At 45.9% G+C, this 18384-nt stretch overlaps 1 protein-coding gene across 6 annotated transcripts in view; it reads left to right on the top strand.

Annotated features, from left to right (window-relative positions):
* The first annotated feature begins 873 nt into the window (after nucleotides 1-873).
* The window catches only part of LOC8041098 (sec1 family domain-containing protein 2), a 40265-nt gene continuing 22754 nt past the window's right edge, over nucleotides 874-18384 (top strand). Inside the window, exons 1-7 of one of the 6 annotated variants that reach the window (XM_040215421.2) lie at nucleotides 874-975; nucleotides 1562-1782; nucleotides 5653-5807; nucleotides 8080-8161; nucleotides 11475-11585; nucleotides 15089-15157; nucleotides 16967-17092. In XM_040215421.2, coding sequence (XP_040071355.1) covers nucleotides 1591-1782; nucleotides 5653-5807; nucleotides 8080-8161; nucleotides 11475-11585; nucleotides 15089-15157; nucleotides 16967-17092 — 735 coding nt within the window. In that variant the 5' untranslated portion in view covers nucleotides 874-975; nucleotides 1562-1590. Of the gene's footprint in view, nucleotides 1003-1561; nucleotides 1783-5636; nucleotides 5808-8079; nucleotides 8162-11474; nucleotides 11586-15088; nucleotides 15158-16966; nucleotides 17093-18384 lie in introns of those variants that run through there. The other 5 variants (XM_040215422.3, XM_040215423.2, XM_040215420.2 and 2 more) reach the window with 5 other exon arrangements.

Here is an 18384-nt window from a genome sequence, read left to right as displayed (position 1 = left end):
GCCATATATGGAGAGAGTTTGGCTAGTCTATGATCTCGCCGTAACGTCCCTCTCCCGAGTGAGCCAATCAGCCCGCGGCGCAGAGCGAGAGGTGTTTGCGCATGCGCCTGAACTCTCGGCTGCTTTGATACAATCTACTAGAATAGCTCCGACTTGAGCGGAGAGAGCCGCAATTTTCATTCATTCGTACGGCGGAATGCATGGGATCGACATCCGAATTTCAGTTATTTTCTTTTATTTGGCAGGCTGTGGCAAGAAAATGATATAATTCTACTCCTCGGTGGCTTAAAAAGCTAACGAATGAAGTTTCTCCACGTTTGAACGCAAACTTTGGGTCAGGCGAAAAAGAAATAAGCCCGTAGCAGACGACGCGTAGCCTCAACAGTGCTCCGGACCAACAGCGTTGCTTCAAAAACCGTCCACAGCCCAGTAAGGAAAGATGGCAGCATGCAGAGGACTTCCATTGGACATGTTCGCGCGCACTTGCCGGAGCGTCTTGTTTCCGTTTCGTTTCAATAATAGCGACAGGTGAACGTCGCACTGTCGCCTTCATCTGTGATCCCAAAAGTGCCCTCAGTCTCGATTTCAAAGAATAATCCTCGAAATAGTCAATAATGACTAAAACAAAAACATTTATGGTGCCATTTTAATTTGTCCGTCATATAAAGTTACTCGAGAACTGGTCTTTTTTTTTTCTTTCATTTTTATTTGTGTTTATTACCATGTTATTTGCTACTCTATATTGTTACTTTAAAGTGTGTATTAATGAAGATAGCAAAACATGGCAAAACATATTTCGTGGAATCTACTGATTTTTGTGCAAATCTACTGACTTTTTGGGGATCAATCTGCTGACTTTTTTTTTCTCCATCTGGCAACACTGATTTCTACCGTGTGTTGACGCGAGAGTTGGTCGTGGTTGACGCGTAACAACAAATGAACACGCAAAGGATGTGACACCGCAGCAAACGTAAGGTGCGGTTGAACAGCTGTTTTGAGAAGGTAACACCACGAAAGTCAAATTTGAGGTTTTTACGTGTCAGACCAGCGAAGGGCACCCTCAGCGAAGGACTGAGGATAATTTCGACCGCCTGGAGCTTTCGACTTGCAACCGAAATCTCGGGTTCACGTCGCCTTCTCCGCAATAAGCCTCCGTCAGATTACTGGCACCTCGGCCGGGATTCGAACACCTGGTAATCCGTAGCCGGCTTTTTGTCTCGGAATCACCGAGGCGGCTTTTATAAAGACCATGTGTAGACCACGAGATGGTCTCTCCATCTATTTTTTTACGTAATAATAATCATGATGATGATGGCTCCGTCGGCATTTTGTAGTTTACCAGTGATGGCCTCTGACCTGGTGACAGGGCAGCAGTGATTTCCCTACAGCCCCCCCCCCCCCCCCCCCCCTTTGTTGTTTTTCTGAAGGCACCCCCTTAATTCGCTACAACTCCTCTATTTTCAATGCCACTCCCGCCTCCCCCCCCCCCCCCCCCCCCCCCCAAAAAAAAAAGAAAAAAAAAAAGTGTAGACACTTCCCCTAATTTCAATTCCTGGGGAAGCCCCTGCAGGGCACACAGACTAAGCAAAGATGCAGAACCTGAACAAGCCACTTCTTGACGACCTGGCGAAAGAGCTGTGGACGGAGGAGGTCCTCCCGCGAGCAAAGGATGCCGTGGTGTTCCTGGACAATGCCATGGCCGAAGCGCTGCACTGGCACGGAGGAGCCCCCAAGCTCTTCGAAGCCGGTGCTCTGGCTGTCAGAGAGTTCTGCTTTTTCGAGGTGCGCCACAATCATGCCTACCTTGAAGCAAACTGCGGCTGTCACGTACGGCGGTCATAATTCAACATCGCCGAAACTAGGAGCTAACAAAACAACGGTCTTAAGAATGGCTGGATGAAAACTTGCCACAGTACCCTACAGGAGCTGTTTTTTCAATGGGACATTGCAGTTAGTCTGTCTTCTTTTTTTGTTTGAACAATATCTATTGCTAACCCCTTTTTTTGCCTTGTGACTTTGAATGTAATGCACGTAACTGACAAACGCATGTAACTGACAAATCAAAAAACATAATTTGCCAGACATAATTTTTATGACCATTGAAAACACCAAAAACGGGGTGGTGTGATGAAAAATACTTGAGTGCATAACTGCAAGAGTGAAACAACTCAAGTGACTTTTTTAGTTTCTGACATCAGGTTCTCATGCACTTGTCCTCTAGTTTCGGTTTGACTTTGGTTGCCTTTCTCAGCAAATACATAGTAGTAACTCTGTATCAAAATATTAGTTGGGTGGTGTATTGACACCTTACCTTAGCGCTTTGCACCATGAAATAATTATTTTTGGGGGTATCATAAGTCCTTTAGCACCTCCACAATACAGTGAAACTCGTTTAGAACGAACCCACGTACAGCGAATTATTGTTGATATCTAACTCGCAGAAAATTTAAATAAAAATGCATGTAAAACATGCTTTTTGTAACGAACAACCTATTGGCTATATCAAACTTTTTCCCCCGGGAAGGCTTAAAAAATGCGCAAACAATCGTCTCATAACCTGTCCCTCCCTCCCCCCCTTCCCCCCAAAAAAAGGAGTAGGATGGAAAATTTCAAAATCTAAAGCCGCGAACAAAATTGACAAAGAGAAGCGATTCAGAAAGGAAGAAAGCTAAAAAGAAACAAAAGAACACTGCACACATGCACCGAAAAAAAAAAAAAACTTTATTTCTAAAGCAGTTGCTCACGATGAAAAGTGATTCAGAAGGGGAGATATGCTAAAACAACTAAATCTGCATGCATGTAAAAAAAATATATATATATATATTTTTAGCACTTTGTTACAAGGTGGAAGCGAAGAGACGAGAGAAAAAGAGAAGCTCTCGCCTTACAACGAACGCATCGGGGAAGTTCGTTGTAAATGGTTTTCACTATATCGTACTACTTGCTATATCGAACTCATCGTAGCATTTCCTGCTGTTCGTTATAAACGGGTTTGACTGTATTATGAAGCAAGTCAGCAGTTCATCAGTCACCTGACCAGCTTCATCAGCGTACCCAAATCGGGGAGTGGCCAAGAAATTTGCAACTGGCAGGGTACACCGGAGTAGTAGCGACTAAACTACTGTCATTTGGCAAACGAGCAATTGTGTAGCGGTGTTAATTTTAGGGGCACTGTACATCTGACCGGAACTTTTTCTTTTTTTTTTTCAGTTTTTATATTGCAGATGTGTGGCAATAGGCCCCTTTCAAAAGTGAGCGCAGTCTTGTAGCTGCTAGGCCAATTGCTTGAGTCTGCCATTGTTTGGGTACGCACTGCGAGCATGTATTGGACATGAGAGCCACATCAGCATTCTGTGAGGACTCTTACCCAATGTGCCCAAGGATGGATGGGTGCTAAAGGCTGTACCTTTTGTACTTTTTTACCGGCAGGTGTCTTTCTTAACAATACTAATTGATTCTAACACACTATCATAGATAATGCTGCCTTACTGTTACGTTTTGTATATAGGCCATGAATAAAGCTGCCGCAGGTCTTTACCCATGCAGCCCAGCTGAGATTGTCTGGTCCCAGTCTCTACAGCCTTCATAACGGGTGGTAGCTTGCACCACCTAGCCTAGAAATCAAAAACCAAAAGTATGATTCCTGCCTTTGCCCTTCTAAGCCAATTTGCTTGCCCTCTGCAATCTTGCAACTATCACCAGGTAGTGTGGGGTGTCGCTAGAATGACCTTTGGAGGATCAGGCAAAATGGTCACTACTGTTGGGTATGAAGGTAGACGACAGCTTGAAGACTGGGTAGGCGTTTATTACTACATGGTGCAACTTGACCAGAACCAAGGGTGGGAAGAAGTGCAAGGAGCGAGAGCGCTTGCTTTTCTAGAAGCTGCCGGGACCACGTGAGCACACGCGGCTTTTGATAAACTGTTATCGGCAGCGCCGCTATCTATAACAACTACCAATGTTGCTTGATGAGGTTTTGAGAGGGGTCTAATTATGGCCCTTGCTTCTTGATGTAACCTGAAAATCAGCCTTTCCAGTATTGGTTTAATAACATTGAATCTATTATGAGCCAGAAGCCATTCACATTTTTCACCGACGTGCAGGGTCGAGTTGCGTCATTAGGACCACTGCCGACATTCGATGTCGGTAGCGCATAGCTAATGAAATAACGCATGTGTCAGGCACTGGCTTGTGGGGCATATAAGGTGAGATGTAGACATGCTGCAAACAGGGGAACGGTGGCCGAGTGGGCTAACGCATCTTGGTTCAGAGTGTGGAGTGAAAGCTCGCGCTGCAGAACCTCCTGGCTTCAATCCCCATCCCCCGCCCGTTTCGATCTGGATGAGTTTCGAACCGGCACGCGATCGTGTAATCACTACTGCGTGGTGCACGTTAAAGACCCGAGGTTAGCGGTTGTATGGCACTAGCTAAATTTCTCATCTACAGCTAAGGGGCCGGTCACCCATGGAGGCATACTAACATCAAGGCTTGTCTAAACATACTAGCAACACATATTTTTTTTTTTTTTTTATGCTGCAAACATATTATTAAGTGCCGTCACGGATAAAACATGCAGTGTACCCGGCTTAGAAAAGGGGATGTCAATAAATGTTGGAACCTGTAGAAATAGCTACTATCTGGAGTTCTTTGCACATTTTCCTGCTTGCAAAGGCAACAGACAGAAGGGGCTGAACATATGGCAGATTGATGTCACATATACATGTCATAGAATGTCCCATTGGCATGATCAAAACCCACTACAATGAAATTTCTTTTTTTTTTCTTTAAAGCTATCATTAGATTCAAAATCTGGTGACCCCTACATTGTATGCAGCAATGCACTTCATCTAGTATTTAGACCTCCAAAGTGCGTCCTTGCTTATTACAGGGGCAGCTATTACTGGCCCGTCCCCCCGGTTTCGCGATGGTGTGAGCGTAAATAAATTTAGTTTCCCCGTTAAATTTAGCGGAAAAATTTTTGCCACCTGTCCTATTCACAAGTTCAGTTTCCCCGCTAAATTTTGCAGGAAAATTGATGTCACTTGACCTGTCGTCATGGGACCTATAGAAGAATTCAGCTTTCCCACTAAATTTAGCAGAAAACTTTATGTCATGTGACCTATGCACCAATTCAGTTCCCTCACTAAATTTTGTGAGAAAATTGATGTCATGTGGTTCGACGTCACAAGACCTACAGACAAAAACAGCTTCCCCGCTAAATTTAGCGGAAAAATTCTTACGTCCCTTATGCACCAATTCAGTTTCCCCTCTAAATTTTGCAGAAACATTTAGTGACCGCGTGAACGTAAACAAAAATAAACAAAAAAGCTCCGGCTGTCTAAATGCATCACGCCGTACGATCAACCCCTAATTCTAATTCATCACTGTTTATGTGGTCGTAACCCCGTCTGCTTGGAGTACTATACAGACAGATAGATGTACCACGTCATCCTGATTTGGTGCTCCAAGACACTCAGCGAGAAAGTCGACGAGATCTCCGACCGCCGCGATGGGCCACTGTTAATTCTGGCCAATTGCGGCGGTCGGAGATCTCGCCGATCATTCAACTTGGAGCCCCCGTTTGCTATCTGTTGCACCACTAGACAGTCCGCCAGTTGGTATGAAGCAAAGAACAGCGTGCCACTCTCGCAGCGTGGGTCGGCGTCCGAGCCCAAGGCCCTGTTCCTGGTGTCGAGCCCCGTGGCAGAACGCACCCTCTCCACCCTGTCCTCCGTCGTGCGGGCGAGCGTGTTCACTTCGTGCTGCGTCATCACCTCCTGTCCGCCCGCAGCCCAGAGGCTGGCCAGGTGATTGCTTCTCTCACTCTCTAAATGACATCTTCACCAGAGGAAAAAAGCTCAAATGGCCAGAGAAAGGTCGCATAATTCGACCCCGAACGTCGCCACAGTCGGAAATATCTCCAGTTATCTATTATTTCGTCGCACGCTTTCGTCGGCCCGTGTTCAAAAGGTCCGTACCCGAGCTTCCAAATTTTTTTTTTGATCGGCGCGATCAAGAAAAAATTTGGGAGCTCGGGTGCCACGAAGAAAAGCGTTTTCCCTATTTGAGTGACATTTGAGCAGATCTAAAAGCCACCCATTGATGCAGAACCACGAGCTGGACAGTCCCTAGTGTGTGCATTATTGTTTACGAGGTTTGTAGACCTCTCTGCCGCTTTATTGCGTCAATGCCGACCGGGAGGGGTTCCTCGAGAAAGATAGAAAAGTTTGAGAACCCGCGCCTCTTCGGGTTGTCGCCGCAGTCGCCGACAGAATGAAAGCGGCGGGACGTCTCTCTGGGACTGTCCGCCTCCAGGACGTGCTCGTTAACTTCCGCCTTGCTTTGGCTGCGTATGCACATTTGAGGATCGCGAGGCTCTTAAGTATTATCGATGGTAAAACGCTTGCACCCAAGACGGGACCACTGAAAGACCTCCCTATTGTTCTTGCCCGTCGGTGGCTACAGTTTATCAACCTGGGTCGGCGTCATTCTTACGAAGGTCGTGAGAGGTTATGACTGAAGTTTTGTGTTCTCGGGGCTTAGTTATTATTTCTTTTCTAAATTTGGGAGGGAATTTTTTTGTGCTTCATATTTTCCAACATGTTTGGTGTTTTCCTGCGTCTATTTTTGGTGCCGGAAAAAAATTGACCGCATCTCCATGTGGTGAATGATGTTGATCGGGGCGAAGCTCTGGTGGTGCTTGTCGGCGTAGACGCTGAGCTGGAGCATGCCCAGCCTTTCGTTCGTTTTCATCCATGTCAGAAAGAGAATGTGTGGTATGGAACATGGTTATATACGCATTTGAGCATTTGACCGCAGCGTCCTCTCGTCCATAAACGTTGAGCCAATGCATGCAAAGTTTAACGCGATTATGTATGCATTTGACCACAGCGCCCTCTCCTGTATAGACATTGAGCGGCTATATGCAACGTTTCATCCATGACATCCCCAGCTCTTGAGTTACTACCACATCTCAGAGCCCCCTACTCGTCCCACAGTCGTGGCCGAGTGGTTAAGGCGATGGACTAGGTCTCCCCGCACAGGTTCGAATCCTGTCAACTGCACAAACTTTTTTTTTTTTTTTCATCTTTTTTTTTTTTTTTTTCTACACGAGCACGTGAGCTTGTGAGCTCGCGATCACGAGCACGAGCACCAGCAAGATCGATGTGAGCACGAATGTCGGACGGACAAGGCTAGACCCTGAGGAGCTTCGCCCCTAAAAAGAAAAATTGCCATTTGTTGGGGCTTACGTTGTCGTGGAAAATGGGACGCGGACATCCAATTTCCCGATCTGTGGGGGATGTGCGCACGACCCGAACGGGACGTGCGCACGACCCGAACGCTCGGAAAACGTTTCGGTTACCGACGTGAAAAGGAAAGAAGGTGAGGGGCGTGGCTACCAAACGAAGAACTGGAATTGCAGACAGTTCGGTGCTGCTTGTGTTCCAGGTCAATATAAAGCAAAGCCGTAGATGTAAATTTCATTCACCAAAGCTCGGGTTTTTGTTTTTTCGAAAACAGCTCCATTTCGGGGTTTCTTGATCCCGATTTTAAGAAGAACCAGCTCGGGGTTTAATTTTTGAGGTTTTTTCGTAAACGCCAAAAGGGCAGAACCCTAGTCGTTATCTATGATGCTCGGTCATAACCTAGTCATAATCTATGATGATCTTGCTTTGATGCTCGGAACACGTCTTCAGCTTGTGTGTTTGACGTCCCATTTAGCCCACACTCAAAAGTGGTCCCGTAGTGGCAGCAAACGACGTCGCAGAAGCCGGTGTGTCGCACCGCCGAATGTCGCAATCCCGGTGGTTTGGGCCACAAGTCCCAACAAAACGTACAAGCGAATGTGAGTGTCGCCGTCGTCGCAGTGTCCCGACTCCTGGCTGCCAAAGCTTCCGTAGACAGCACAACACTTCGACGCCATCACCGTTCCGAAATCGAGGGAACACCTTTTAAGACGCGGTAGACTCGCTGGTTGGAGGCGCGTTGCAGGCCCTATACCTTTACTCGTCCAACACAGTTTCGAGCCGGTGTGTCACTTGCAGTCTCGACTTGAGACAGGGCCCCTCGATTTTCCAGGTACGGCTCAGCGGAGGGACCAGGAGGGCCCCAAGCGTTTCTGGATGCGGAGGAGCAGCTGCTTGACTGGATGGGAAACCCGGTGAGCTCTCTTTGGGAGCTGTTTGTAAGTGTAGGCCACCAAACTAGAGAGACAAGGGCCTTTAAGTTGGACGACCACCAACCGCTGTAATTTGCCAGTGCCGTGCTGCGATTGGCCGGCACCGAGGTCGAGCACTGCGCCAGCCAAACGTAGTGGTCAGCGATTTCGCCGACTTTCTCGCCGAGTGTCTGGCTTAAAACCCCGGGAAGCGGTTCTAATTTTGTCTCGGATAATAGAGGGTTTTTGTAGATCGTTCAGTCACTCTAGCTATGCTATCTGCAATCCACTACGTCCTCCGCTGTATGTAGCGTAGCGGAACCACCATTTCAAGTTTTAGTACAATGTTTGCAGACCGCTACACATTACAGCGTTACGATAGCTAACTCAACGCCACTAGCGGCTCTTTCAGGCACCAAGGCTTGCGTAAAACAAAAGTTTGTAAAGCAGTCCTTTGCATTCTTTTTATTAGGGTCGCAATCTTAATAGAGTATTCTTCCTTTACCGAATAAAGTGCTAATTTTTTGTTTTTTTATTAAGTAAGTGTTATTATGTTTGTAATTGAATACAGCTGACGGACAAGCTGTCCAAGGCAATCCAATATCAGTTGAGCACCACAGCCATTGAAAGAAATCTTCAAAAATAGATGACAGCCTATGTTATGTCGTTGTGATCGGTCCTTCTTTTATCTTTCTCACTATTCACCAAAAATGAAATGCCACGAAAGTCCCTCAGATCCGCCCGTCCGCTCTCTTCCTTGGTCGGTTCTGTCCTCGCGACAAAAGCGGCCGAGCAGGAGGCCGCACCCTTCGGTCACAGCACCACGAATTGCAAAGCTTGCTTTTCCCTCCCGTGGCTGTATTTAGCATGTCCGCCATAATTCGCTACCTGTTGCAGTACTGGAACGGGTTTGTCGTGGCCACTTGTCGCAGCAGCAAGATATACTTCGCCCCTCAGAACTGTGCTCTCGAAGCGCACAGACCGGACAGGCGCGGCGGGACAGCCATCTTTCTGGCTCTCCCTAGTCCCGCCAAGACTTGTCCTCGCGAGACCCACGCTTGGGCACTGCGCTACGCATGCTACATTTCTTGCAAGTCTCGTAAAATAGCGCACCTCCGCTAGCTTCCGCAGCTCCGCTACTTCTCCGCTAGCATCGCACATGCGCAGTAGCGTCATCACTCTAGCTTATAGCGTAGTGGGAGTGTCGGAACGATATACTAAAACTTTCTAATGCTTAGGAAAAAATCTTTGCTTGGCTGGGAATACGAAATGTCTGTTGGGTTTTTATTTCGTGCTTTAATTTTTTTATGCGGGAAAACTCAAATTGACTGCTGTGGTGCTCTCTCTTTCAATTCAGCTTGGGGAATACTATCACATTTAGGAGCATGAATACACCCTGTCCTTAGTACTCTTAAAAAAATACTCAACCTAGGGGGAAAATGAATATTTTTCTACCTGGTTAGGAAAGGCATGTCTCAAAAATCATGTTTGTCGAAGAAACAAATTTTTTTTGCCCAATATTTATGTTACAATACAAATTCTTTTATTTGTGGGCGAAACCGAAACTGTACCCCTGTGGGATGATGATGATAGCGACACTGAGATATAGCAAAGTTCGCCAGACCTCAGTATTTCCTCATGCCGCGTTCACACTTGCGGAAAAGTCTCTTGTCTCCGACAGAATCTACTGCACAGAAAAAAACAGCGCCAATAGCATTTATTTTTACCTGCCGCCTTCGTGCAACTCCGGTCGCAGACTGCCCCCGGCTCGAATGGTGATAAAAAAAATGCTCTTGCAGGCTTCCTCTTGCAGTTAACGCTAACCCGCAGTGCCGAAAAAATGCCCAACATTCTCTCGGCGATACGGTAAGGAAATAATAAAAAAACGAGCAAACGGAGACGTGTGTATGTAGCACTCACACCAATTTTATTCCACAGATCTTCTTTGTAGGCACTGTCTTCGTTGCTCAGATGCCTCTTGTCAAATGGGGTTGAATAATTTAGTCTCTATCAGGTATTTCTGCCAATACAGCGATACCGGCAAGACAGCGTCGGCTGCCCAACTTGGGAACTCCGGCAACCCTGCAACTCAAGTGACTCGACGACTCGGCACCCTGCAACCCTGCAACTCAAGCGACTCGACGACTCGGCCGGCAAGGGCCATTACCTCCGTGCATCCCGATTAACTGCGGCGGCGTGGAAACTTTTTCTGCGCAGCGAAAATCGGTCCCGGATTGATTGCTCCCACGATCGAATATTCCATTGGCCTCAAGGGGACTCCCCCTCCCGGCGTCAATTTCTCCGCAGATTAGCCTGCGATTCCGCAAATGTCTACAAGCCATCAGAGTGCACACTAATTGGGTACAAACGCTATCATCATCACCCCACAGATGTACAGTTTCGGTTTTGCCCGCAAATCGAAATATTCGTATTGTAGCAAAAAAAAAAAATAACGGGGCAAACAAAATTATTTCTTATGATCGTTTTTTTTATGACGTGTTTGTCCTAACCAGGTTGAAAAGAAAAAATTTTTTTTCCTAGGTTCAGTGTTTCTTTAAAGCGACACATTTTAGACTGCATCTTAAAAGTGTTTCTTTATTTCCTTAACCCAAAAAATGACGTAGAGTATAGCTTAAAAAGCTATACTCTACGTCAAGTATTTTGGGCTAGTACGTCGTCTAGGATAATGAGACTTGGAGTGCCCCAAGGCTGTCGAGGCTGATGCACGAGGAAGTCACGTGCACGTGCTCTCGCGGCAGTGCGGGGCTGCAGCACTGTGGAAGCTACTCTAGCCTCGACAATGAAGGACAAAAGGGTTGACGTTAAGTATAAAGTCAAATAGGCCTTTCGCTAAACTACCCAAGCATCAAAGAGAATGTTGTTAATGTAGGTCCACGCGCTGCATGTGCTCGCCTTCTCTATGGAAAAGTTTTCAAGTAAATAACAAAAAAAAAAGTGTCCTTGGAATGCGCAAAATGCCTTTTGTTTTAGATTTTTACTTCCAAGCACTTAGAGCTGAAGATGCCAGCATGTCCAGCGCGTGTACCTACGTTCCCGGCATTCTTTTTGATGCTTGGGTAATTTGGTAAAAGGTCTATAGGCTAATCATTACGAGTGAAGTCACCATTCTGGCTAGTGCTTCACCGTCTCTGCTATAAATTAAGATGGGCATCTTCTCTGCCACTTGAAAGTTTGGAAATGTGCACTTATATCTGCACTAAAAAGAAGTTTTATGTTCATTCGTATAAGCCTTTGTAAGCCCTGAAAATGTTAAAAGAAATCTCTGAATGCCACGTATTACCGTCTTCTTTTTCAGACCCTCACAGCTGAAGTCATGTATGTCCCGCTTTCCGTGGTAAACATCACTTCAAAGTTCTTTGTGATGCCCCAGTTTTGCCACGTGTTCCCACCTCTCCAGGAACATTTTGTGAGTACGGAGGTTCTACAACAACGTAGAATCAATAATTAAGTTATAGTGTCACGAACGATAAGTCACGAGGGGATGAATAACAGGGGAACTACTGCAGACCCTCGTTAGTTCAAACTCCAGGAAGCCACGAATTCGGTTTGAATTGTCAAAAGTCTGAATTATTAGAAATTCATCTAAATATGATGCAAGTTATAATTATAATTTGTTATATGGAAGGCTACATATACAAAGCAGATACTTCATGATTTCCTGTACATGGGCCTAGTAATCATAAGCAGGTATGCCACACATGGAACATTGGGGAAATGTATGACAAAAGTTTATTCATCTCTCAGAAACATTGTCTATCTTGGACTGTTTATACAGCACAGGACACACTAAAATAAAATTAAGGTTGTTCATCTGGCAAAAAACTTGTCTATTGTTGACTATTAGCACTGTTAAGCCCGCTTCTTACCGAGCATTGATGCACTGCGGAGAAGCGACACCCGATAAAGTGAGCCCCGTAAGTGTTGCTTCTCTGCAGTGCACTGCCGCTCGGTAAGAAGCGCGCTCAACGGGGCCGCAAAAACGAGAAGTATGAATAGACCCTTTCCGAAATTCAGCGCCATCTGGTGGCTGAAATGGCGGTTTAACTTTTGCCATACGAATGGCGGCAATGAACCCGTAGCTTGCAGTATTTTATCGGGCACCGTCACTTTTGCATGTCAACGGCAGACGAGAATAAACTTTTCGCTATACAGGTTTTTCTGGATCATCTCATCCAGTCTCGATTCCCACAACGATGCAACCAGTCAGAATGAAGCGCCAACCCAGACAGACGCCTTGATAAAGTTCTATAAGTCAAGGGGTTTCGAAGTCGATTTTGTGCCAGTAACAGGTTCACTGGGCTCGAATTAGAGAAATGAACACTTACGCAGCGCTTGCATTCAATTCCGGTTTTGCAACGTGCTAACGTCTAGAATGTATAGGCCTCGAATCCTCAGCTTAGGAGTATCTTCAGCATGTTCCTTCATCAGTAAATAGAAAGCCGCCATTGGTATGGCACATATGCCATTTTTCCGATGAGGATGATAGTGATCAAAGTGGCCAGACTGAATTTCGGGAAGGGTCTATTACACAAAAAACGGCTTTCGAATTATTTTATTTACTCTAAAATAAGTCAACCACGAACATATGTCGATGTGTTTATATTAAACTTGCCAATATTTTTAGTTGATAGAACGGCACGATGCCAATGTGTTTTGACGGGCGGAGGGAGGCATGTTGGGCTGCTCTTCTATTGTAGTTCGCAGACAACTCCCCAGACAACGCTCGTTACTCGAAAAAGGTCCACTCCTGATATGAAATCACCATTAAAAAACATATCTGCATGCTAATTAAAAAAAGAAAAGAAATATGTTGATAAATAAAAAAATACATTTAAAGACCTGCGTCGCCCCTTAAAGGGATACTACAACGAAATTTTGGCGCTTAATTCTTATTCGATTCTGGTTCAAGGGAGCAGTATTGCATCAGGCACACCAATTTCTTAAGCAGTGATGAGGGCAGGCGAGCTGGTAATGAATTGCGGACCCTGAGATGGGGAACAATAAAAAAAAACGTACAAAGACAACAAAATCTCATACTCAGCTGAAATTTATTGATTTGAGCACACCAATAAAGAGACTTCCAAACAGATGGAGAAAGAGAAAGGGAAGTGAGGAACTTAAACACATAAGCAAGATAACCAGGGAGTTAACCCAGACAGCATAAGCCACTCCCTGGCTCCACACTTTTGGAAAGGGAACCGCCACCCCAACAACAACAGTCCCATGGTCCAACACGCAAGGCGACCTCCGAATCTCTTTCCGTTTCACCCCTCTCACCCCACCACAAGTTTCAAGCCCCCCTCACACAAGCAGAAACTCTTTCATCTGATCACTGATAACCAAAGACGGCTGGCTTACACAATTCCACCGCTCGCAGATACACAGTCTCCTTGAAGGAGCTGTGCAACAATTTCAGGGCTTTGCTTAAATAATTGTGGAAGTTGATGCCTGACGCTTCTGAAGTTAACTACAGAAAACAGATTTTGCCTGGATACCCTAGTTTTTATTTAAAAAAAAGAAATGAAAAAGATCTAGGTTTTTGCCACCTCTCAACTCATACATCGTCTTCCGGGTCACGTGCGCAGTGACGTTGATGGGGTAGGCGCAGTGTTCCGGTAAAGTCCTCTCTCTAGAGCCATCAGTGAGCAGCGAGAACTCATCCACTCACGACCGCGTGACCACGTGCTGGCAGGCGCAGTGCGAACAATATGGTCAAAGGAGGAAAGTCTCATCTGGGTTTGGCCATACCCGTCCGGCCCCGTTCCCCTCCACCTCTGGCTTCTGGTGGCTGTTCGCGGTAGCAGATAGAGCTCACGGTTTTGTGGACCTAGGATAGATGGCGCCACTAAAACCCCGTATAATGAAAGTTTTGTCGATGATACCAGGTTTTGGACGCATTTATATTTATGTTGGAACAACAAGATTTATAGAAAAGTTACCTTTTATCGAGCAGGTATTCGCACAACTTGCTATCTTTCTACATGACCCCCATTGACGTCACGCCGCATGTTTCGCATGGCCGCCACTCGCGGCTGCAGGTCGGGGAATATTCTAATTTTTGCCTCGCTATTACGCAGCTGAATCGCAACATTTTGACAAAAGGAGGTGTGTTTTCTGTCATTTGTGACAAGGTGAACAATGCCAAAAGTAGAAGACGCCAATTATTTCAACGTTAAAATCGTTGCACAGCTCCTTTAATTAGCCTTCTAAACAAATCTTTTTCGTTGCACAGAATGGAAGTTCCATCCCAATGAGGAGTACAAAAATTACATGAACCAACATGATTTGCAATTGTGAACACTGCGCCTTATTCTTTACACTCCTTTTGTATTCAAGTCACGATTGCGCCGGATGTTGCGTGCTTTTCACTGGCTGCTGTCTCATCGCTTGCCAGCGTGGGCCATTTATAACAAAAAATACAGCCATCAGGCTCAAGATATAAACAGACAATTGTCATTTATTGATATTTTGGATCAAATTCAGCCTACTTCTGAACACGATGGGTATATTTCAAATTTCACCGAAGTATTCCTTTAGAGACCGACCTGCAAAATCATTTCCCCCAAGGTAGGAAAATCCCCCTTGCCACCCTTCTCATTTCCCCCTCTCCCTCTCTTATCTTGAAGGCGGGGGACTCCTTTTGTTGCTGCATATCTTGGGGCAGGATGAGCCAGAAGCTTATCCTGGCTCATCCAGCCCCAACAAAAAAGACTTCCTTTCCGTCAAGACAGCAGTGGGAGAGGGGGAAATGGGAGGGGTGGCGAGAAGAGTTTTCCAGCTTGCGAGAAAACTTTTTGTAGGTAGGTTTTTAACCACTGATGCACAACCAACTCTATCGTCTGGTAACACTGGGCCTAGTTGCTTTTGTAGTGAATGTGGTACACTGAGTTTTAAAATTTTTGCCAACAGAACACAAACCAGGGACCTCCTTTGCTAGAATTTGGAGCTCTACCCCGAGAGATGCAGATTGACCTGAAGGTAAGGGATGCAGTTTTCTGTGCAACACTTTTGACTCTTTGGCATGTGATTTTCAATATTGATAGTTGAGGCATGGATGGATGGACACTAATGGCTGTACCCTTTATAACAGCAAGCTTGTGCCACCTAGCCTTGAAACCAAAAGTATAATTCCTTTCCTTGCCCATCTAAGCCAATTTCCTTCCCCTTTACATTTTTGTATAACTATCACCAGGCAGTGTGAGATATTGCCGGAATGGTCAGCCCCTTCCTCAATGTTTCCGGTTAAAATGCCTACATTTTTGTTCTAATATAACATGAAGTGAAGCCGCGAAGACCCGTCCTTGACTGTTACATAGGATCATAGTTACACAACGAAAAATAGCATGTCGCGTGCATCGCTCGTGCACACTGCATGCAATCGTGGTAGAAAAAACAATTTTGACCTAATAACCTTTGATTTTGCGGCCACTTTCCAAATTTATGAGTTTAACCCCTTTCCTATTTCTTTTTTGTTTCTTCAAGGAACGAACAGTAAAATTTTATTTTAAATAGGTAATTTGCATTAAAATAGGACAGAAATATTTCCTCGACTTCCAGGTGTCATATGTTGCTCTAGATTGGGACATCTAGTCCCGAATTAGGCAGGATTCGCATTGTTTGCGTCACTCCCGTCACTGCCCATCAAATTATTGTCTTATTCCTAAAAATTGGAAAGGCGAAGGACCCGTCGTCCTTTACTAGAGCCATGTTGTTTTAGCGTGAACGCTCACAAGTGACTGCTTTTTCTTTCTTGGCTAAATGTAGTGTTCTCTTTCTGTCAAACAGCAAAACAAACAAGCTAACTGCCCAAGGTAAATGGAGCAACAGGGGTGGTTTAGCCATCTGCCATACAGCGCGCCAAACAAGCGCCGAAACCGAAGCGCGAGTCACACTCGTGGTCGGGCTTTACGGTTCATAAGAGTTGGCACGAGTAATGCTCGTTATTAGAAGGCAAGGGGTTAAGTCACTGTTTGTTCATTGGAGACATTTATATTGGCAGGGGTTTTGATTTTCTGGTATTGCCAAGATAGTGTGTCACTTCAATTCTCCCACACAAAATGCATCCTCTGGAACTTTCTATTTCCTTTTCGAGGAGCACCCGTAACCATTGATTGATATCCGGGGAACTCCTTCGAGTCTCGGCACTGACTTAGGGAAGCAGTGCAGGGGCTCACAGACCGTGTAAACAATGCACTTACTAGGTGATGTGTAGCGCATAATTATGCATTAATATAAAAGCTGATATAAAAGAGAAAAAAAAAAACACTTTTATTTAGGAGCAGGGACAGTCGAGGAAATGCTCGGGGAACCCCTGAGCTTACTCATGGGGTCGAACCCAGTTTGAGAACTCGTGCTTTAGAACTACGGGTGGCTGGGTCCAGGCGCCAATTTTTCAGGGTGATTTTGTAATCTGGGACAGCCAGAAAGTGCTCCTCTAAAATATACAACTGGCTTGATATGCGGACTTCACTCGGAGGAGCGCGTGTTCTTTTGCACTCTGTTGCACCGCTGGGCAGTAGCAGTGCCACGAGTCAGAAAAGGCAAATCGTCCTCTCCGTAGTCGCTGATAAAGCGAGATCGGCACAATGAGAAAGCGTGGCGGAAGGCAGTGAGCACACTCTCGCTGCCTTCCAGTGTGCTTTGGCTGCACACGCTTGATATCGTCGGAGGTACTCGCACCAGAGGTGAAACGGCCAATGCCCCTTTCTGCCGTCCTCAACCTGTCGGCGACCGTCGTAGCCATTTGTGTCCGGGTGGAGTAACTGGGATGAATGCATGTCTGTTCAGTCCCTGATAGGCAACCTCAACTCGCTGTTCGAAGTCCTCCGGGTGAGAGAGGAGACCTTCTCCCTGGGGCCCCTGTCTCGGCTCGTGGGGGAAGAACTGGCCCGTCTCTCCAAGGGTCACAGGAAGGTGAGAGAGCCACAGGGAGGGTGGCGCGAGAGATCAAATAGATGTTGCAGAGATGGAAGCATAGACTGCGGATGCATCACTTTACATCGGAAGATTCATATTGGAAAGCTAGCTTATCGAGTACTGATCGAAAAAAGAGAAATGAAAACTAAGAAGTGATTTTCCACTCTGGTATTGTTTATCTTGTTTGAAAGAATGAATCTAATTTTTTTTAGGATAGCTCATGGTGACAAGCAACTGGGAATGCTGTGAACAATGTGTGCCTCGAGCCGCCCTTCTTACTGCATGCAAGTAGGGGAAGCGTGAAGAGAACGATAGTTTCCCTTCATGAAGATAGTATGCGCATTTCTTACCTTCGTGGTCTCTCGAACTGATTTTAATTTACCTCGCTCGAGACCTCTGCAAATACCAACCAGTAAATGGGGTAAATATGGCCCTGGTAGTCTTGGTTTCAGCACCGTGCTGCGGAGCGCACCGCTACTTAGCGGCACATCATCATCCTCATTGTTAAGATGGATTCACCTGTCTTTTGATTTGCTAACATTTCGCATTTAAGATTTGGGAACCATTTGCCACTGACACGACCCGTTAGAACCTCCTAATAGTAAAAAAGAAACTTGGAGGACGCTTATACTTCACCTTTAAAGGGACACTGACAGAGTATCTATGCTCGCCGAGGTTTTTAGTTGTACGTGACATATGAGAGCTCAACTACCCAGAACAGAATTGGCGGCTCGAAATTCGGTTTCCTTCCGCCCGAAAACCGCCGATCAAGAACTGGCCGGTTCGAGTCTCGCTCACTCTCTTTTTCGCGGTCACGGGCCGTTTTCTAAGGTATCGATGCGACCACCAAATTTAATCAAAGTCGTGGGTCACTGGAGGCACACACTCAATATTAAAAATAGAAAAAAATATGAAACCCATTTTTTGTGGCTTCTAAAAAGCTGTAAATACGTTGATTGAAAAAAAAAGGTTCCACAGACAACCGGAAGCATTCTGTGCGTTCGTCGTTTCGCGTATCGTGGGATTCGCGGGGACGGCGATGGCGGCGGACGACGGGCGTGGGACCTCTATTTCAGAACTGTCGTTCGCGGTACCGGCGAATTCTGTCTACCGACAGAATTCGCATAATGGGCAGCTTCAAAAGAATTGGTATTCATCCCGTACGACACGCCCGGCCACCAAGCCGATTTGCACGAAGACGTCGCCGAGCCGTCGCTCCCTTCTCGTGGCTGAAGTCATCGCTCGCGCAAACGTCAAGCACGACGGGTCTACTTCGAGTTGAATATGCA

The sequence above is a fragment of the Ixodes scapularis genome, unplaced genomic scaffold (genome assembly GCF_016920785.2).
Source record: "Ixodes scapularis isolate PalLabHiFi unplaced genomic scaffold, ASM1692078v2 PGA_scaffold3__209_contigs__length_174095766, whole genome shotgun sequence".
NCBI lineage: Eukaryota > Metazoa > Arthropoda > Arachnida > Ixodida > Ixodidae > Ixodes > Ixodes scapularis.
This window is presented reverse-complemented; position numbering and strand designations above follow the sequence as displayed.